This window comes from Balaenoptera borealis (genome assembly GCF_965194805.1).
Source record: "Balaenoptera borealis genome assembly, chromosome: 17".
Taxonomy (NCBI): domain Eukaryota; kingdom Metazoa; phylum Chordata; class Mammalia; order Artiodactyla; family Balaenopteridae; genus Balaenoptera; species Balaenoptera borealis.
The window spans coordinates 72801779-72824963 of record NC_138876.1 but is presented as its reverse complement, the minus strand read 5'-3'; the positions used below and the strand labels follow the sequence as shown (position 1 = coordinate 72824963).

General features: G+C 38.6%; 1 protein-coding gene across 1 annotated transcript in view; it reads right to left on the bottom strand.

Annotated features, from left to right (window-relative positions):
- CYP7B1 (cytochrome P450 family 7 subfamily B member 1) overlaps nt 1-23185 on the bottom strand; it is a 187297-nt gene that overhangs the window by 25101 nt on the left and 139011 nt on the right. Inside the window, exon 2 of the mRNA XM_082364829.1 lies at nt 8499-8635. Within this exon, the coding sequence (XP_082220955.1) occupies nt 8499-8635 (137 nt within the window). The remainder of the gene's footprint in view (nt 1-8498; nt 8636-23185) is intronic.

Below are 23185 nucleotides of genomic sequence, written 5' to 3'. Positions count from 1 at the left end.
TCTTATTGATTTTCAAAAGGATAGTTTATTCTTCAAATTTTTATTTTAACAAACTACCAAGAACTACTATTTAAATTATCTTTTAAATAGTCTCAAAATTCATTACTTAAACACTTCTCATATTTTTCCCCAATAATACAATCAGAAAATAAATAAGCAACTCAAATTGGTAAGATGCTACTCCTTTACTGATCACTTACACTGCATAAACAGCTTTTTCATACTTGGTATTATCTTAGCTTTGATTGGATACAATAATTTTAACTCAAATAAATGAAGATGTAGTACGAAGCAGGTACTCACAAATGAACGTCTAATTCAACACTAACAACAAATCACAAATACCAAGGTTTTCATTTTATCGATGAGAAAATAGTAGCTCAGGGAGATTTAGTAACACGTCCAAACTCTCATATTGATTTGTGACCAAAAGAAGATTTCAAAACTAGAACCCATCCAATCACGCTTTCATCCATTCATTCAAGCATTCATTCAACATTTATTGACATCCAGATACTTGGTTGGATCTCTTTCCTTTTGAGATAAAGATGTAAAGGAACCATTGTATTGTTATGGACAATAATAGAGCAGAGGTGGGAACACAATGTAAGGGCAACAGGAAGTGGAATATGCTTTGGTCTGCCTGGAGTTATCAACAAGGGTTCTTTGAGGAGGTGACATCTGGCATTTTCATATATCAGTCCAGACTTAGGGTACTGGTTAAAAATACAGATTCCTTCCTGATTCTGATTCAGAAGGCTTGAAGGTGGGACCTACAAGTCCCTCAGGTGATTCTTATAAGGAGGCACATTGAGGAACAGAGTCATACTGTGGTCTGTCTCTCAAAACTGGCACGGATCTTGGAGATTCCTGATGCTGCACCCTCTCCAGCATTTATCAGCTAAAGAAAGTCAGGAGAAGTTAAAAGCCAAGATCATGCCGCCATTTTTAGTGGCAGAGCCTAGACAAGAAGACAGTCCCCACGCACTGTTGTTTTCCTTACACAGTGCTGACTCCTTCTCACTGGAGGGCTGCTTTAAGACTCCTGCTAATTAGAGGTAATATGTAGGCAGTACTCAATGCTAGCATTAATAAGTCTTCCCTTTCCAAGAACACACATGAAATTTAGATGATCCTACAACTTTAATGCTTACTTGTCTTCTAGAAAACAGTAAATAATTAGACACGAAAGTTTGTCGAATCATCTATACTTAGCTCTTCACCTCATCATTCCTGTGTGTGTGTGTGTGTGTGTGTGTGTGTGTGTGTGTGTGTGAAGCTTTCTTAGATGAACAACTTCTCGCTTGTTATTTATGGTAACTCAAACAGCATCACAGAAATTGAATTCAATTTGGTACCAGATTTAGGATAAAGTTTTGAATAATTTTCAACCTAATCCTAGAAACAGGATAAATGTTTTTTTGTTTTATAATTTTAAAACAGAGTTTAAGTTTTTAGTGTACATGAATATACGAGCTATAATTTTTTTTCTAAAAATAAATCGTATGACTTGAATTGTATTCACTCTATTTCCCCTTAATTTATTTAATAAGGTGGGCCAATCTAGGAATGAGGGTAAAGCTAGAAGCGACAACTCATTCTGGTCAGACCCTAAAGCTGTATCTACAAAGTAAACTGGATTTTTTCTCCCCCCTGGAGAAGAAAAAAAAGGAATCAATTGGATTTGGGCATATTTTATGACACCTGCTTTACCATAGCAGCTTAATTAAATAAAATTGCCAGCATCTGCCTGACAAATAATTGAAAAAAGAGTGAATTCTCTTACTTTGCAAAAGATATAATTTTAGGCAAGGCTGTGCATTTTCACAGGTGGTGATTCATACTTTTCTCCTTTCACTAAACGAAAGGATTTTGCTTATAAATATCTTTACAGAGTTATTTTAAATTAGTCACTAAAATTCAGAGAATGTATAAAAGGCTCAGTCTGTAAAACATAATTTTTAGAGAATATTTTGAATTTTTTTCTTATCAATTTTCTATATTCAACAAAATCTAAGTGGAAAGGCAAAACTGTATTCAGCCATGGCAGCAGAAGCCACTGGCTATTGACCTACTGAAGTAGAGGCTTCATGTACTTTACAGTTTTTATCTAGAATTCATCAAAACTACACATATATTCCCTCTCTCTCTCTTTCTCTATCTCACCTTGGGGGTAAGGATATGGGAAGAAACTATGAGGTTAATTTCAAATAAAAACAGTAAAAGCTAAATGTAGAAAACTGTCTGGCTAGCAACCAATTTTAATATTTTTTTAATAAACAGTTTGTTGCATACAGGTTCTTTTAAAAAATCATTACTGATTAGTTCAAAGCAATTTGTAGCTAAAATTCTCACTCTTTTCAAGACTCTTTACACTCCGGGATCTGTATTTTCTTTTTCTCATTCTTAATTTGATTTTCTTCAACATCAAGGCATTATGCTTTACTGACCCTCTTATCTGAATAAGATGTGGATTGCTGAGTAAGACCTTTTGATTTTCTGGATTTTACTTTTTGAGTGGGTTTGGAAGTACTAATAACACTGGAGATGCTAGCTGGCTTTCCAACTTTTAATCTTCAGTATAAACAATTTAAGCTAAGTTTTCCAAAATTAATATTAATTTAAACCATCTGTCCACCATCTGCTAACGTGAGATGCAAAACCAGAGTTTCTTTGTAATCTTTAATCAGACAGTTAGGAAAACACATATACATTCATAAAATGAATTTAAATTTCTTAACAAAGGAAATTTGAAAAGTTATTCTAAAGGCCATGGATTCTTGGAGCAAAAATAACTTTTGTTCCAGTGTGGTTTTATGTAAATGAATGCCAAGTGTCAACAGGCAAGTTGCCTAGTTCACAAAGATCACAAGATAGAAACAATATCGTTTGCTGTGTTTTCAGAAGGGAGAAGAAAGGTATCAGCAGTTGATGTGATATATTGATTTAAAGAATTTCAGAGTTTGCATTTGTCTAAAATATAAATGTCAAAATGAGGCTCACTTTTGCAAAAAAATATATGTATATATAAAACCATCCTTTTGAGCAGTAAATTTGAAATGGGGTCAAAATTTTTAATGTATTCTTTACCAATAATTTCATTGTCTTCCTTTTTTAGGAGCTGGCTGGGCCTTAAGATATTAACCCCCGCATTCCTGAATAACCTGCATACAATCGTTTACTAACTCAACAGCCTTTTCACTTCCTTCAAAATTACTTCTTTTAGGAAGGTGAAGCTACATGATGCCAAGTATGTCACTAGATGTTAAAAAAAAAATATGTCATTCACTCTGATGTCTTATACACAAGAAGTTTGACATCTGGATCATTATAACCTGAATTTTGATGTTTTCATTTCAGATATTTGGTGCTGTACAGAAACACATCCAAGAGAATTCAGAACAACTATTTGACTATTTGAAATAGAAATGCCCAATCAAGAAATATGAGATAAATTGGAATTTTAAAGAAATTTTCCATAACTATAACTTTTTGATCTCCATGTTTAGCTGGCTCTTCAATAGACGTTTTTTAAATGTCAAGCTGAAAATATTCATTGGAAGAGTGGACTATGAACCAACTTTTTATTTTATGAGGATGACTACATTATACTCCCCCTCTTATCAGGGAGATTTCGCTAGCTGTTGACAATGATGTACAGTGGTGCTTCGCTGGGGTGACATCTAGGGAAAACGATTCCGCTGCACCACCACACAAAACCAATTAGAGAACTATTTTCTGCGACAGGTCACGAATTTACGTGGTTTCTCATGAAAAGATGTACCTTTTAATTTCTTTATTAAGATGACATCCATGTCCCTTGAGACTTTTGGGGATGACAATCATTTGCTCATCACACAAGAACATACACTCACTGAAATCACATCATGGGACAAAGGTGGGAGACACTTCCTCATTTCACATTTTCCAAATGAGCTATTTTGCAAACTGATCATTAGAACCACATACATTATAAGGATTTTTGACAGGAATTTATTCAAACTCTAGGAAGAAGCTAAAGGGAAGTAGCAGTTCGTATTCAACTGTGGTTGTCTACTGTTGAGTTTAAAAAGATAGCCATGGCCAAATTGTTTAGACATTAGAATTCAGCAAGCTTCTCAGTATCTAAGATGAAGATAACAAGTGAAACTGGTTTTTTGTTTGTTTGCTTTCTTTTTTCTTCTTTAACATCTTTGAGTATAACTGCTTTATAATGGTGTGTCAGTTTCTGCTTTAAAACAAAGTGAATCAGCTGTACATATACATATATACCCATATCTCCTCCCTCTTGCATCTCCCTCCCACCCTCCCTATCCCACCCCTCTAGGTGGTCACAAAGCACCGAGCTGATCTCCCTGTGCTATGAGGCTGCTTCCCACTAGCTATCTATTTTACATTTGGTAGTGTATATATGTCCATGCCACTCTCTCACTTCGTCCCAGCTTACCCTTCCCCCTCCCTGTGTCCTCAAGTCCATTCTCTACGTCTGCGTCTTTATTCCTGTTCTGCCCCTAGGTTTTTCAGAACCTTTTTTTTTTCTTAGATTCCATACATATGTGTTAGCATACGGTATTTGTTTTTCTCTTTCTGACTTACTTCACTCTGTATGACAGACTCTAGGTCCATCCACCTCACTACAAATAACTCAATTTCGTTTCTTTTTATGGCTGAGTAATATTCCATTGTATATATGTGCCACATCTTCTTTATCCATTCATCTGTCGATGGACACTTAGGTTGCTTCCATGTCCTGGCTATTGTAAACAGAGCTGCAATGAACACTGTGGTACATGACTCTTTTTGAATTATGGTTTTCTCAGGGTATATGCCCAGTAGTGGGATTGCTGGGTCATCCCATTTTTCTTTAGATTCTTTTCCCACATAGGTTATTACAGAATAATGAGTAGAGTTCCCTGTACTATACAGTAGGTCCTTGTTGATTATCTATTTTATATATAGTAGTGTATATATGTTAATCCCAAACTCCTAATTTATTCCCCCCCAAGAGTGACTTTTTTAAGTGAAGAATAGAGTTTTGTATTATGAAGCCAAAAGCTCACTTAGAATAGAAGCCCCAGCTATGGCCTTTATTTGTATTATAGTAAGTATTTCATCAGCTCTAAGGTATTGGGAATTTCCTCATCAAATATTTATTGTGAATCAATCAGTGCTGAGCTCTGAACTAAATGTTGGCAGTAAAGAAGTTAGAAAATAATGAAGGGAAATAGACAAGTGAATTAGCAATACACTCACAATTTATTAAATGCCATGACAGAAGTGATACTAGGAGTAATTGGAGCCTGGAAAAGAGGCATCAAACATACCATGGGGAGGGAAATGGTCAGTGAAGGATTGTGGGAGGAAGTGATACGTGACGATGGCCTCAAAAGATGCATCCATGTCAGTCATCTTTCAAGGATGACTCAGAAATAGAAGAACAGCATTCTGGCAGAAAGAACCACAACAGAAAAAAGAGGCGCAAAAGGACATGGTATATGAGGAGGAAATTCCAACAATGTGGTGTATTAGTGGTGCATTATAGTAGCAAGAGACGGGGCTGGAAAGGTAGGTGGGGCCTAGACCCTGGAAAGCCTCCTGAGGATCACCATATACACTACAATGTTTCTGTTTCTAAGACGCATGATTTTTTTTCCATTTCAATTCTTCTGAAATCAGAGTGCATACAATTACTGTTGGAAGAGACTTACCAGTTGCCAGCCAAGGGAGTAAGAGGCAATGAAACAAATACTACCTATTCATGTGAGAAACTGACCATGCTGACTATTTCATCCAGTTGGATCATTTTTTTTCCTCCCAATGACACGGAAGTGGTAGCACAAAAAGTGAAGTTGCTCTATGTACAAAAGGTTGCTTCGGATACTTGGCAACATAATTACAGTATGAAGAAATTATCTAAATTCTTTAGGAAGAGAACATAAAATTCCAAGGACTGTTAGAGAAAGATAAAGGGGGTTGAGCAAAGAAAGAGGCATGTGTAAATATGACCCAGATAAGGAATGCTCAGCATCGGTGGAAGACCCAGGAGGTACAGTGTCAAGACAGTGAAGGAACAGAGTGTTTCGAGAAGGAGTGAGGGATCAGCTTTGTCCACCAGATAGAGAGGTCCAGGCAGGTGATGGCCCATTAATGACCTCAGCAAGGCAGAAAGCTGGTTACAGCTAGGAGGTCTCTGGGAGCTAAACAACCGGGGGCAGCAAAGGTAGGTAACTCTCTTTAAAAATCTAGATGCAAAAGAGAAAAAACAGAAGTGAAAAGTAACTAGAAGGAAAATACAGGAAAGATTAAGCATGGTTAGAAGCTTAGGGTAAGGACCCAAGAGGGAAAGTAATGAAGATACATATATGGGAGGGAGAAATAATGAAATGCCAGCCTAGAGGAGGCAGTAAGGGTCATGGGGACAGGTAAATGGATTGTCTTGAACATTCTCTGAAACTGGAGCAGAGGTGGTAAGGATAATTGTGAAACATTTGATAGATATGTGGGGATCTGAGTGAGAGCGTACCTGATGTCTTCAATTTTCTTGGGAAGGAAAGTGAACTGTGTTACAGAGCCCAGTGAGAGATGGAGAGCTAGAACACGGCTTTCCCACCCTCCACCTGCACACCCAACCAGAAGTCAGAGGGCAGAGGCGTGTAGATAATCTACTGTGTAGAGATTAGCCTTCCGGGACATGCACGGGGCAGACAAAAGTGAAGAAAAGGAATGCCTAGCCCAGGTGATAAGCTGATGTGGAAGACGGTATGCAAACATGGCCACGATAAACTTCTTCTCTCTTTCTACATGGGCTCCTTTGCAATGTGACTCTGCCACTCTGCCCAGGAAGAAGTGGAAATCTATTTTCCTAGCCTTGAATCTGGGTTGGCCCGTGACTTGCTCGTACTAAGAGAATGTGCTGGAAGTGAGGTTCTGTAACATGTGCGCCAAGGCCTCAGGAGGACTTACAGATTTTCCTCTCACCCTCTTGAAATACTAGCTGCCACGTAAGGACATCTTCTTGAGGATGAAACATCATGTGGACGAGGAGGCCCAGCCAGGCATGTGACGAGGCCACCCTGGGCCATTTAAGCCCCAGTCAATCAGCCAGATGACTCAAGCCGCACAAGTGACCCGGGCAAGACCAGTTGCTGTTTTAAGGCATTACATTTGGGAGAGGTTTGTTAGGCGGCCAGAGACAGCTGCTACAGCTGGAGAGCACGGCCCTTACAGGAGGATGAGATGAGCACATTCCAGCTCCTCTCAGCCCAGTGATGCTGGGTTACGTAGTGATCCTGCTGTGGGTTTCTTCCTTGTTTTGTAAACATTTTATTGAAGTTAGAACCATAACAAATATATTTGTTTTCACCAGCAGGATTTTTACTTTATTCACATCTGTGCTAATGAAAGCTGTGGAACATTCCTAGACCCACACTGCTCTCTGTGCACTGAACCATAACAAATACTTTTAAATTAAAAATATATTCTAGATCCATGGTTGTTAGGGGCTCAGGGGGAGGGGAAGAGGAATGAATATGTGGAACACAGGGGATTTTTTAGACCAGTGAAACTATTCTGTGTGATACTGTAATGGAAGATACATGACCTGCTGCATTGGTTAAAACCCAAGGAACTGGACAACACAAAGAGTGGGCCCTAGTGTAAACCACAGACTTTTTAAAAAAATAAATTTATTTATTTTTGGCTGCGTTGGGTCTTTGTTGTTGCGAGTGGGCTTTCTCTAGTTGCGGCGAGCGGGGGCTACTCTTTGTTGCGGTGCATGGGCTTCTCACTGCAGTGGCTTCTTTTGTTGCAGAGCATGGGCTCTAGGCACGTGGGCTTCAGTAGTTGTGGCATGTGGGCTCAGTAGTTGTGGCTCTCAGGCTCTAGAGCGCAGGCTCAGTAGTTGTGGTGCATGGGTTTAGTTGCTCCGTGGCATGTGGGATCTTCCCGGACCAGGGCTCGAACCCGTGTCCCCTGCATTGGCAGGAGGATTCTTAACCACTGCCCCACCAGGGAAGCCCCTAAACCACGGACTTTTAATGTTGTATCCATACTGGCTCATCAGTTGCAACAAATGTGCCACACTAATATAAGATGTTCATAATAGGGGGAATTATGATCAGGGGAAAGAGGAGATATATGGGAACTGTCCGTACTGTCTGATCAGTTTTCTGTAAACCTAAAACTGCTCTACAAAATCAAGTCCATTAATGCATTCTAGCTTTTCAAGAAACAATTCTTAAAGGCAAGCTAAACCAAACCAAACAACAGGTGATACCAGGAGAGTGGGGTTCCCTAGGAACCCTCAAGAGAATTCTATAATTTTTTCTTTTAATGTGAGGTTTACTATACTCAAAAACATAGTTTTCTTTTGTAGTAGCCTACAAATAAAACAATAATGTACAAATATTCCATATTTTGCCTAGAGAAAAATATAACAACATTAAAGAACAAGTGAGAAATTATGATACAAGTAAGGAACTTATCGAAGTGCCACTTACCTCCAAGGAAAAGAGTGAAAACATCACCATACTGCTTTTGAAGAGTAGTCATGAAACCTAGGGGATCTTTTTGTAATTTCAGGGCTTCTCCAAAGTAAGGAAGCCAGCCTTTTATCAATGGAGGTTCACCAGGTCTCCTATAGGAAAAAAAAAAAAGAGAGAGAGAAATTAAATCTTTCTTATTTTAAAACCTGTGGGTCATTAATCCAGTCTAGAAGTAGACTGGATGAATTGTACAGTTTTTTTCTCAGTTCTTTTATTCAATGATTCCTATATAATCATAGACATGTATTTATTGAGCCCCTCCAGTGTGTGTGGCTCTGGGGCAGACAGTTCAATTTACAATTTTTGGTGAGCAAATTTTGTGAGAAATTGTGTCTTGTAAGGCCCAAATGGTTGGCTGAAATGACAGACACATTCAGTAAACATTTTGTGTTTGAGCTCTCTTGCTGTGCTCTGGGGGTCAGATGTCAGGTAGTTTAGTTGCCAAAGTAAAGCTCTTTGTTATCAGATTTCAACTAGACTGGAATTACATAATTAGAAGAGGGGAGATTATTAATCTTGAAAAATCTTTTATGCTGTTGAGAACAATAAGAACTTCAACATTATTTCCATGAAGGGTGTTTTGTTATATTCTTTTATGAAGATTTTTATTCAAACTCCAAATAAATAGGAATATTTGTTAAATTTTACAAGATAACTTTTTTTAACATATGAAGTGTGTTCAGTGAAACACTGAAATACTGTGAATTAAAAACCAAGTTTCTTCTTTTTTGACCTATAATCCTAGCAAAACTGGACTTCCAGTTTTGGAAATTTCTTACTTGGGACTTCCCTGGTGGCGCAGTGGTTAAGAATCCGCCTGCCAATGCGGGGGACACGGGTTCGAGCCCTGGTCCGGGAAGATCCCACATGCCATGGAGCAACTAAGCCCGTGTGCCACAACTGCTGAGCCTGTGCTCTAGAGCCCGTGCTCCGCAACAAGAGAAGCCACCGCAATGAGAAGCCCGCGCACCACAACCAAGAGTAGCCCCTGCTCGCCACAGCTAGAAAAAGCCTGAGTGCAGCAACGAAGACCCAACGCAGCCAAAAAATAAAATAAAATAAAATATTTCTTCCTAGTCATTTATTTGGTGAACTCAATCTGATTTAAAGTTAAAAAAAAAGATCCAAAGCCATTTTATCCTAGAAGGGATTAAAACAAATATTCAAGAGAACTCTGATGATTCTCTATCCCATCTGTGAAGATGACTTATACTACACACAGTACAACCCATTTTGATTAATCACAAGATATTACAAGCTCAGATCTAATCAAAGATCAAGATTATGTTCATACTCAGCATGGAATTCTATGTAGCTAGATTAACCCTATCAGAAGCTTTTATTTTCCCACAACCCAACATGGTAGAATTAAAGTTAAAAGAAAAAAAAAAGATATATCAGATTTTTCAGGGGAAAAATAAACTGAAACAAAATAAATCCAAGGTGTGATAGAAATAAAGGAAATCAGTATCAAAACTTTGCTTTCTGTTTTTAGAGGACAGTTTATCTTTATACTAATTTACAAAATACATGCTCTTGTTTAAATACATATACTTAGAATAGGAAGACAGGAAACATTGCATAGAAATGTGTATCTTATTCTTCACCCCACTCCCCATGATTTTCTTGAATGCAACTTGAGCAATGAAGACTTGCTTTTTTGAGAAATATAAAAGTGTACCAAGAAAACACTGTAACAGTTAATTTTAGGTCCAAAGATTAATAAATGAGAAAAGACTACACATATGACTGGAGAGTAGATCCCCAGCCATAGCATGTAGGCTCTTCACCAATGACTCTTCCAAAATCTGCAAGTGATCTAGTTCACAAAATTTCCTTTCAAGATATGAACTCTCTTCCGTGGCCTACTTTTACTCTGTTTTGTTTAATGTTACTTGAATGTTGCATTGTGACAAAGATTTTGAAAGGCTTTTTGTCATATCATTATTTAATGCAACTAATTTCATCCTCTGTGCTCTGTCATGTGGTCCAAAGTTGTATTCTTCACGGGGTTTCCGAGGGGGTAAAGAATGGAGCTCAGAAATCCAGGGGGATATGAACTTAACATTCAAAGTGAGGGAAACACATTAGGAAACTGTTTTATTGTTACAAAGATGAAAGGGTCATCATTCCTTTCAGCTGTGCTCATTCTGGCAGAAATAAGCCTCAAACTATTAAACACCATGTCACAACTGTGCATATTTTCAGGAAAAAATATAGTGCTAGTTCAACTTACGACCCATCGAAGACAGATAACAGAAATCTGTCTTCATCAGTGTATTTGTAAAAATTATTTAGGGAGGAAAGACATCACCATAATGATCCAGAAAGGCCTGCTGACACCTGGCACAGCACAAATACTGTTATTTGTCTCTCTCATGCTCTGTGACTTTGAAAATGAAATACCGACTGCTCACTGCTGAGTGAAGGGATGGGATGCTTAATGCTTATCGGTGATGCTCCAGTTCCAAAGCTTCAGAGGAGCAGGTCATGAAACAATGGAGGGTAACTAAAAAACTCCCCCAAAATCAATGGTCCATATCCCTCTTTTTCCCACTCAAACAATATACACTTCCTCAAATATCCTCTTTACTATTTAACAGACCACAAGGACATATCCTGTAAGTTATACAAATTAAAGCTTACAAAGGTTCTCAATGACTAAACCCATGTTCTATACATAGACCACTGCATCACTGCTCGCAAGGTCTTCCTTACACGTTGTAGGACACATCTTAAAGTTTATGCAAAGTGTCAAGTACGGTCCAAACTTATCTGGAAGCAAAAAGTGGAGAAGAATCTAAACACATCAAATAGCTATAAAATATAAAAGACATTTTAGACATTTTCCTTTGGTGAAAAAGAAGCACATAAAAGTTAAGAGTGGACCGACACAGAATACTTGGTTTCTAATGATATATGAAGTTCGTCTTTATGCTACACCTTTCGTTAAATAAACAGGTAGAAGATCTGACCTGTCACACATTGTTCCCCTAGACATTTAAAGCCCAACACTTTCCAAAGCAGTCTATACTTGGCAAAGTAATTTCTTTTCCATTTTTCCCACGATCCTTCTAGGCTAGGAATCCCAGTGATTGAAATAACCTCCTAAGCAAGTAAGGAGCCACCTTGATGCATGCACAGCAATCCAGGAAAAATAAAATTACGTGTTGATTAAAAATTTGTAAAGACAATATATTCGTATCAGGTCACCTAATATCTGCAATGTTACCTTAATAATTTTTTATTTTTCCTAATGAATGAAGATTTTCTTTGTGTGGGTGGCTAAAATTTCGGAAACTACACAACTGAAGGGCATTGCAGTAACCGAAGATAACACTGACCTTTGGAACGAACTTTGCTGTTGAGCAAGGCACTTTTGAAGCTGCTCTTGACTTACTCTGGAAGCTACTTAACTGGAAATGTCATTTGCCTTATAGTGTCTCTTAGAACTGTATTCTTGAAGTATCCTCTATTCCTCCACTATTTTTTGGCTCCAATGGGGGCACCGGGACGCCTAAAAATGTTCCCACAACTCTGGAGAGTTAAGAATCAACATGCTCTTCAGGATACTGGGGAGAGGGACCCTCAATCCAGGGTTGTGGATGGAAGGTTCCTAAAGAGGAGTGGACGGAAGACGTGTCTGAGCCTTGGCGTCCTAGCAGCCTCATCAAGCGCCCAGGTGGAGCCAAGGAAGCATAGAAACACATGCATTGCTCCCTCTGGAAACTAGGTGAGTGACAACCAACTGGAGCACTTCAGTAAGGGATACAAAGGAGGAGGACCACTCCCAAAACCCTAGCCAGGAGGCACCCCAGGAAGCAAAGGTGAACAGCATGAACATCTGTACAACAGGACTCACCAGATCAACAGAAAGGAAGGGGAAGAGAGAATCCCAAATCTCATTTAATCTGTGTATAAAAGAGACCAAGTTTTAAACAAGAAGTGACTGAGCAACTTCTTACTGCAAATATTCAGTGTTTTCTGCCATCAGCAGAAATAGGGGCTTGGAAATTTGAGTTCAGTTATAAAGAATTAAAGTTACATTTCTGCACATCTGACTTGTCCTGGGAAATTTTAAATCCCAAGGCTAGCTATGTGTAGACAGATGCTCAGTTTCTTCCCCTGAATGAAAATAATAATATTCAATTTAGAGATTTACCAATCAGGCTGAGACAGAGTATTTGAAAGTAGCTGGTACACAGAGCAGGGTTAGTTTTCTTGTTATTGGTAGATTGCAAGCAGTGCCTGGAAGTGGTTTTGCTCAGCCTGGACTCTTTGGTTTGTCAATCCTCCCTGCTTATCTATACCTTCCATGGAGTTGCTCAGGGTTGAAGCATGGACTTCCCTACCCTTCCAATCACTGGCTAAATGAAGTTGTTAAATGCCCGGATATACAAAGACTCAATAACTTCAGGTGAACAGGCCCGAAGTCTCCGCAAAGAGCTGACTTTCTCAAGGAAAGAATGATCATTATTCAGAACAGCTTCACCAGGTGTGTGTTTGCTTATGATGAGGTTCTCTGGACATGACGTTAATGAAATTTCTCTGCATAAGATGCAAACAGGAATTTGGGGGGGTGGGCATTAAGGAGCAAGAGAAATAAAGGAAGTGGAAGGACAGGGGAAAAAATAGTGAGGCCACATCACGCTAAGCTGGGACTCTGAGAAGGACCAAGACAGGATGAACGGCACGGCAGGGTAGGTTGCTTACAGGAACAGATGTGACCAATCTTCAACTCTAAGAAGTTGTTTGCTGGCCTGGGAGCCACATGGCCTTTTTCATCTGCAAACATTCATTATGAGTCTGTTAGACACACCACATAAACTTGTGTCAACGGCAGCTGAAAAAGTTGAGGAGTTCGGGCAGCGTCCAGCTGAGGGACTCTACTGGGTGGGGGGAAAGGGTCAAGTGCATGTCCAGGAGGCAAACATAGTGGGAAGACTGTGAGCCAGAGAGCATCAGCTCCTCGTCGTGCTTTGTAAAGAACCCTTTGGGTATTAAAAGGAGAATGAAAACCCAAGCTGCAGGCTGGAACAATAATCTTTGCAAAACACACTTCTAATTAAGGACTAGTATCCAACATGTACAAAGAACTCTTAAAACTCAACCATAAGAAAAAAAATTGAAAATGGGCAAAAGATTTGAACAGACATCAAGGAAGATATGCAGATGGCAAATAAGCAGATGAAATGCTCCACATTTTATGTTATCAGGGAATTGCAAATTAAAACGAGATACCCCTACACTCATATTAGAATGGCTAAACTCAAAACATGGACAGGCCCAAATCCTGACAAGGATGTGGAGCAACAGGAACTCTCATTGTTGGTGGGAATGCAAAACGGTACAGCCACTTTGGAAGAGAGTTGACTGTTTCTTGTAAAACTAAACATAATACCATACAACCCGGCAATTATGATCCTTGGTATTTACCCAAGTGAGTTGAAATTTTGTGTCTACACAAAAAACTTGCATGCAAATGTTTTCAGCAAATTTTTCTTAACTGCCAAAACTTGAGAGCAATAAAGATGTCCTTTTTTTTAATAATCCAATTTTTTATTATTTATTTATTTTTGGCTGTGCTGGGTCTTCATTGCTGCACACAGGCTTTCTCTAGTTCCGGCAAGCGGGGGCTACTCTTCGCTGTGGTGCATGGGCTTCTCATTGCGGTGGCTTCTCTTGCTGCAGAGCACGGGCTCTAGGTGCCTGGCCTTCAGTAGTTGCAGCACGCGGGCTCAGTAGTTGTGGCGCGTGGGCTCAGTAGTTGTGGCGCACGGGCTTAGTTGCTCCTTGGCATGTGGAATCTTCCCGGACCAGGGGTCAAATTGGAGTCCCTTGCAGTGGCAGGTGGATTCTTAACCACTGTGCCACCAGGGAAGTCCCAAGATGTCTTTAAACTGGTGAATGGATAAGCAAACTTCTATATAAGTCTACATAGTGGAATATTATTTAGCTATAAAATGAAATAGCTATCATGTCCTAACAAGACTTGGAGGAACCTTAACTACATATTGCTAAGTGAAAGGAGCCAATCTGAAAAGGCTACATACATTATGATTACAATCATATGAACTGGAAACAGTAAAACTATGGAGATTGTTAAAAGATCAGTAGTTGCTAGTCGTTAGGGGAGAAGGAAAGCAGAATGAACAGGTTGAACACAGGATCTTTAGGGCAGTAAAACTATTCTATATGTCACTGTAATGGTGGATACATGTCATTATACATTTATCAAAACCCACATAATGTACAACACAAAAAGTGAACCCCAATGTAAACTTTACGACTCTAGTTAATAGTAATGAATCAATGTTGAGTCAATTGTAACAAATGTACCATACTGATGCAAGATGTTAATAAGATGGAAAACTATGTTGTTGGGAGGATCAGGAGGAGGTCTGGGGAACTCTGCAATTTCCTCTCATTTTTTTTGTAAACCTCAAACTGCCGTAAAAAAGAAAGCATATATATAATGAATTTTAAGCAGGAAACATATATCAGTTTCCATTTTTTAAAAAAGATAAAGAGATTTTTACAAAAGACAGGCAATTCTAGATTTTAGGATTGGTCAGTATGTAAATCGGTACAATCTGCAACTTTTTTTTTTTAAGAGTGAAGAGTTCTAGAAACCAAAAAGTGAGAATATCTACTGTGGATTATCCTCAACCATGTTAGGTCCATTTCTCGCTATGACCTCATAAGGAGCCATTGTAATGGAATTCCAAGCACCTATTTAAGACCCTGCCTGGACTACGTTTTTTTGTATCTTTTAGCTCAGGAAGCTGGTTTTCAGTGACCTGAGGGACTTTGACCAAAGTGTTCCTTCCTTGGCATTGTAGGGTTTTTGACTATTTTGTTTGCTATTATTCTTTTCACTTTTCCTTTACTCTTTTTGATTTTTCTCATTTTTTTCTTTATTTCTTTTTCTCATTTGTCTTTTTTCTTTACTCTTTACTGTTTTTCCCATTTTTTCTTTATTCATTTTTCTCACTTCAAAAAGTTTGTTAATATTTGTTGTTTGTTTATCTTCATTTTTGTCTGGCCCTGTGCTTTGGTTCTATTATAAAGATCAGTTTTTCAGGTAGGCTTTGGAAGTGATTTTCTTTTGAGGTGATTTGGATCAAGTTTTTCACCAGCTTTTCTCAATTTTAAGCTGACCTTGGGGCACTTTGTCTATGCAGTAAAAGGCAATCTGCTGCAAGGCCTCTTGCCTCCATCTCTGCCAAGGAGGAGGATGAGACCCATGTGGGCAATGACCACCGACAAGGATACCTTCACCAAGGTGAGGTGTCCCCGGCACATCCTGATTGGGAAAGAGGTGGCCGTGAAGATCATTAACAAGAGCCAGCAGAACTCCTCGGGGCTCCAGAGACGATCCCACAAAGTCAAGATAATGAAGGCCTTGGGTCACCCCAACATGATGAAATTATACGAAGTGATGGAGACGGAGGAAACACTCTACCTTGTCGTGGAGTATGCTGGCGAAGGTGAGATGTTCCATTACCTGGCGGATCATGGCAGCATGAAAGAGAAAGAGGCCCCAGGGAAATTCTGGCAGAGAATGTCCACTGTACAGTACTGCAGCCAGAAAATCCACCCTGGGTGCTGACTTGAACGTCAAGGTTGCAGACTTTGGCTTCAGCCACGAATTCACCTTTGGCAGTAAGTGGGATACCCTGTGTGTGCCAGCCCCCCACCCCCTTGCACTGTCAAGGCCAAAAGTAAGATGGCCTCAAAGTGGATGTGTGGAGCCTGAGTCATCCTATAAATACACTGGTCACTGATCCCCGCCTTTTGATGGGCAGAACTTAAAGGAACAGGAGGAAACGGTACTGAGTGGGATCCACCATATCTCCTTCTACGTGTGCACTGAATGTGAAAACCTGCTCAAGAAATTTCTCACCCTCAACTCCAGCAAGGGAGGCACTTTTTAGAGCAAATCACGAAAGTTCCCTGGATGCCTGCAGCTCAAGAAGGTGAGGAGCTGAATTGTACGGAGCGACCCCCTGACTACAAAGTCCCTGGTGGGCTGAGCTGGTGGTGTCCACGTCTCCACAGTGCGAAGAAGGGTGAGCGGCAGTGACACGATGTGAAGGTCTCCGCCCTGAGTCCTTATCCACAGACAGAGACACTCACCTCAGCGTCCATCAGTACTTACTTCTCAGAGAAATTTGTGCGCAGTACACCTTTAAGTGAATAAAGCAGTTAAGTAACCACAGGCGCAACAGAATAATATTATTTTCCTTAAAGAAAATATGGGAATATAAATGCAAAGACTCTAGTATGCTTTAAGATGTTAACGGTCATTATTTTGGTGTGGCGAAATTATAGGGGTTTGGCCCTCTAGTCATCTGACTTGCATGACAAAAACATACTGCTTTTGAAGATTATTTGTCATTGATTTTGTAGGATGTCTCTCAACCTGGGTTGTCTGATGTTTTCGCATGATTAGACTGAGGTTGTTAACATTTTTGGAAAGAATCCCACCGAAGTGTGCCCTTCTCAGTGTATTGTTTGGAAATTTAAAGAAGATGCTATTTTAGTGTGAACGTGAAAGGCAGGTACAGAGGGCACTGTCTTCTAAACAGCAGTCGATGGCAAAAGCTCTACAAATCAATCAAAGGCTGATTCTAAAAATGAGCGCGATGTTTCCAAGGTTGGGGAGCGGTGCGGCAGCCTGAGGTCCGCCCTGAGGATGCACACACGCCCTGCCACAAACAACCACATTCCAAAAAGGAAGAGCAGACCCTGGGGGTCAGACTCTGTAACTGTACAAAGCGTGGACACACTGTGCCACCGGATCCCCCATTACTTCTTCCAGGGTCCAGGCAACCTGCAAACAGGGCAGGCAGAGTTGGTTTCCGTGACAGCCACGGGAGGGCGGGGTGCTCGTCACAACTGGGGTTGCAGCTGCTGGGCTGTGACAACCTGATAGACTCTTCAAGGCTTTGCAGGAAGAAGGCTTGTGGCACAGAGGGCACTGTCTCTACCCCCCTCACAAGACTCCAGCGCATCTCATGCGCACAGTTAGGGAACAGGTTAATTGTTTCCCCTTGTAAATGATAAATCGTATATGCTTTAGGACTCTTGATTCATATGCTGTACATGTATGATCTGCTTAATATTTGTTTACTGCAAGAATCAGACCTCCTGTAATCTCTTTTCAGGATGAACATTAATCCAACTCTGTCTAGAAAAATTATACAATTCATTACCATAAATAATCTCCATTGTACCCTGTGCTTAATCTTCATTTTTTCCCCAGTCCTATAATCTTGCAAATCCACTGGTGCTGTGTGATTGGCACCTGGTGTTCACACAACCTCTGCCTCACAAAAAATACATGAAAAATTCCTGGATAAAAATGCCACTTTTCAGTCTATCAATGATTCTATTCTCTGCTCTTTGGTAACTTCTGTACCACTCTATGAAGATCTGTTAACTTTGGCAGTCAGAAACAAGACCTTTACTCCTGAAATGTTTTGGCTCTATCAGGATGGCAATTGACTTAAAACTTGACTTAATTTCCCAGCAGCAAAGATATTCACCATTCAAGCACTTTTGATCAAAGCATTAAATGTAATGGCAATGTAAAAGCAAGCAATGCTTAATGGTTACAAATTTCTCCATTATCGGCATGGAATCAGAGCAAAACTAATAACTAAATGTATCTTCACACCCTAGAGCATAACTCTTCAAGCCATATTCCAGTTGAATCTTTAACTGTCAGTTCATCTATGCAATTGTGTGGTCTGAACAAAGCTTTGTCTGTACAATGTGCCTTCTAAACTCTATTCCATTAGCAGATTTATATTAATGCCTTGATCAAGTGAGTGATTTGTAGATGCTTCTTTGGCTAAGAAGCCAAACCACATCCGTGTAGGATTTTACTCTGAGAGGTCTATGATTGAGGGTTTTTTTGTTTGTTTGTTTGTTTGCTGTGAGGAATGCCTAGGTTGGCACCATGGAATAATAATGTCAAGGCATATTTTATAAAACTATCATTTAAAACTTAATTGAGTCTCAAGCAGGCTTCATAATGACCACAATACTGGAATATCATTTCTTTATAAACTTGACCTTGGGCTAAGTAGGGCATAGGTCCAGCCCTCATCTGTTCTTGTGTTCGCTGCTACACAATAACTCCTGATTAATCTCGCTACACTGTGTAGATCTGGGTCAGATCTGGGTCTCTGCAAACTACCACCAATTTGGTGACTTTAGCCAATTTGCTTAACTTATCTGTGCCTCAGGTTCCTCATCTGTAAAATGGACATTCTACCACTGTACTTTCCTCATATGAGAATTAAATAAGTTAGTGCACGTAAAGAACTGAAGACAATGCCTTCACATAGTAAACACTAAGTGTTAGCTGCTATCATCATCATCATCATCATTATCACCACCACCATCTTCACATTACTACTGGGGATCATCTAAAATATAAATCTAATCACGGGTCTCTCCTTATTTCTCTTTCCTAAAAGTTTTCAACAGAGTACCAATTTTTAAGACATTTTTTCATTTGCTAGCATACTTCCTTTATTTGCCTGATTTGGATTTTAGTTTAGGGCTGCCATATATGATTTGGTGGTAAGGAAATGGGGTGCCAGAATCACCTTCCTACATTTTTCCGGGCTTTATATTCTCTGAATGAACACACTCAAAAGAACAAAAGTGGCTCAGAAGAGCCCTGGATCTTAGGAGGAAGCCAGTCAAGAATGTTTAAATGGCCTAGGCAATTCTAAAAGAGGGAAATCGGTTCATAATGGAAAGTTATTTCAAGTCCTTAATTAAAATAGAAAACCATGCAACCGAATTTGTAATTTCTGAGATGATCAGTTGCTAATTTATTTTACAGACAGGATTTGATTGGACTCCATCGAGGGGATATCAATTCCATTAACTCATCATTTCTTACATTTGATTAAATCATTCGATTTTGAAAATTTAATAAAAAGTCAGAACCCACAGTTTTGTGGAAACTAAATTATAACAGAGGACTAGCCCAGAGAGCCTTGGTAATGACAATATAGAGATCAATGCCAACAATATATAAGTGCATAGTCAAGTTATCAAATGAAATTTCATCAATACAAGCCTATGAAGAAACCAAGTTCCAAATTCTGAAGGCCAACACTAAAATAATCAAGCCCAGCATATCAGAACCATAGGAAAGGTAATTCAAGGGTATTCTGGTTTGCTGAGGTGGGAAGCTAATGAAAAGCCTGAGGACCATATGCTACATCTGCTGCATAATGCAATAATTCAGAGCCATATTTTAATATTGGGTAAAACATTAACATAGCAAAAGCTAATAGTATCTCTACATTTGTAATACAGCACACAGCACTCAGAAAGGCAACATTTTGCTCTTGTCATGAATTAGAGGTCTTTTAGAAAGGGAAAATACCATTCTTTTCCAAATACTGGTTCCTGACTTTGGCTGGTGATTTTAAGTCACTGCATAAAAGGAATGTATGACTATTCCAGGAACTCCATCATCACTAATGTTAGAACATGGGACACAGAAGACATATACAGATCATTTATATACAGACAATTCTAAAGTTGTCTTGAAAAGTCTAAATTTCTATTAAAGATAACTTTCTACATATTTTAAACATAATTATTGCAGTGTCCTTCGCTCACTTTTCTCCCTCTTATGTGCACCCTCCCACTTGTTTTGTGAAATCAATTTTCAGTGTTTTTACCATGATCATTACTTAGGTAGTGTTCAATTGCTTTGTTTCTGTGTTTGCCTTGTTTTCTGTGTACCCATCACTAATTCTTATCAATCTCTTTCAGTCCTCTCTAAAATCGCTCTCAATATGGTTAGACATATGGTCCTGTAATTTTCATATAGCTCCTCTCTTATTTTCCATCAATTTTTATTTTGCTCCACTCAACAAGAGCCTTTCTTGACTTTATCCCTTCCAGAAATTATTTTATTTCTACCTTAGATTTCTAATTTCCAAGAGGTCTTTTGTGCTCTCTGCTTATACCTTATACAAATTACATTCCATTCTTGTTTTATACATGCAATTTCTTCTGTTTCTAAGACGATTAAATATAGTTTTTTGAGGATTCTTTCTGTCCTCGAATTGTCTGTTTCCTCTCTTTTCTTTCTGTTTCTTTGTCATAGTTTCTCTCTTTCATGATAGAAGCTTTCTTCAATGTCTCATGATCTTAGCTTTCTCTCACATTTGAAGACAAGGCTGTGTGCGTGTTGGTGAGGCTGGTGGACTTCACCATACCATGATTGGAAAGGGGCCTCATCATTTTAATGAGCTACTTCTGTTTACCAGTTACATGGATGAGGCTGTATCTTTTAAGAATTCTAATTTTGCTTTAGGGACTTTGGGAATAGGACATAGGACATATATGCAAATACATTTCCTATAAATAGTTAACATTAACCAATTTTGAATTTGTCTTAATTCTAATTTTTTTGGAGATTATTGCCAAAGTCATTTGGAGTAATGTTTGCAGATAAAAAATCTTAGAGTTCATTTCTATTTATGGAGGTGAGAATAAATAGACAATATTATCAAAAAGTCAGAAAAGAGGAAAAGATGATGGGGTGTAGAGTTATGCAAGGTTTCAGTTGAAATTCCAGCGTGAAATAAGCGATTTTATTTGTTCACTGTATTGTTCCCCAAATTACTCTAACACTCCCATAAGTTATATTATCTTGTTTCCAGGGCTGTGAGGATTAGGGAGAATTGGCAGGGAGAACTGAGGTACAGATAGACTCTTCTCTTTCATTTGAGGAAGCATGTGTGTGTGTGTGTGTGTGTGTGTGTGTGTGTGTGTGTGTGTAGGTGTGCACACACACATGTAACTGTATTTTGAACTAGGACCTGACCAAAGTGATGCCAATGTCAGTAATACATTAATCCTTTCCACAGACCACCCATCAGAAGGCAAATGTGTTAACTCTCAGTAGAATAAAAAGCATTTAAAAAAAAGCAAAGACTCCAATCTCTCTCTTCTAGTTCCTCAGATACTTCCTTATCCCTCTTCAGAAGGAAGTGGATTTTGGATGCTGACAGAACACTTATGCATCTATAGAAGATGTTTTTTTTCTCCTCTATAAACAGGGAACAAACTGAAAAAACAGAAGCCACTATTAGATTTGTAAATGACCACTCTACTGTTTTGAGAGCTTACAGGTAACTCCTCAAAACACTAATTTAATGATTGTTAATGACCATTTAAAATTCATTCTGCTTCTTTCCAAGAATTAAAAATTCCACCCCATTATTTTCAAAGGATTTTATTTCAAAGTATGAATATGAAAGAAACAAGCAGTTTGTGTGTGTGTGTGTGTGTGTGTATACATACATATGTACATGCTTGTGGCATGCAAAGTCCCTTGAAAATTTGGAACAAATATATTAAGAAATCTTATAACTCTGTAGTAAGAAGACAATCCAATAAAAAATGGGCAAAAGATTTGAATAGACACTTCACCAAAAAAATATACAAATGTCCCATAAACACATGAAAAAATGCTCAACATCACTAATCTTTAGGGAAATGCAAATTAAAAACTAAAATGAGATACTACTACTCACTCACTAGAATGGCTAAAATCAAGAAGAATGACTGTAGCAAGTGTTGGCAAGAATGAGGAAGAAATGGAATGCTCATACACTGCTGGTGGGAATATAAAATACTATAATCACTTTGTAAAAGTGCTGAGCAGTTTCTTATAATGTTAAATACACACTAACAATACGATCCAGCAATTCCACTCCTAGGTATCTCTCTCTACCTAAGAGAAATGAAAATATGTGTCCACACAAAGACTTGTATGTGAATGTCCGTAGGCACATTCATCATAATTGCCCCGAATGAAGAACAATTCAAATGTCAGTCAACTAGTGAGTGGATAAACAAAAAGTAGTATATCTATATAATGGAATATTATTCAGCAGTAAAAAAGAAACAAATTACTGATGTATGGAACAACACTGATAAACCTCAAAAGCATTATGCTAGGAGAAAGAAGCCAGACACATGACTCTATTTATAGGAAATTTCTAGAAAAGATAAAAATAGAGGCACAAGGCAGATCACTTCTCCCTTGTGGTTGATGGTAGGAACAGGGATTAAATGCAAACAGACATAAGCAAACTTTCTGGATGATGAAAATGTTCTAAACTGGATTGTGGTGATGGCTTCACAACAGTATCAATTTACTAAAACTCATCAAATTGTACACTTAAAATGGACGAATCTCATGATATGTAAAGCATATCTCAATGAACCTGCTAAAAAAAAGGAGGCATCTTATATGATGAATTTCGTATTTCAATTGTCAGAAAAGTCTTTAAATGAAATATATCACACCAAAAATTATATTGATATTTAAATTTCTGTTATTAGGTAAAGAAAAAGCAAGAATCACTTAACAGAACTTAAGCATTCCATTTAAACTTAGATGTTGTGGGCAATTTTTGTACCACTTCTAAATATGAAGAAATATATTTTTATTTTCATGTTTTCTAAACAAAAAATCTCTTCTGTAATGATTTTGCTGAACACTCTCTATGACTTCTGCAAAATTCCATAAGTAAAACAGGGTCCTGAAACTGGAAGAGTTTTGGGAAGCTCATCATGTTTTACAAATA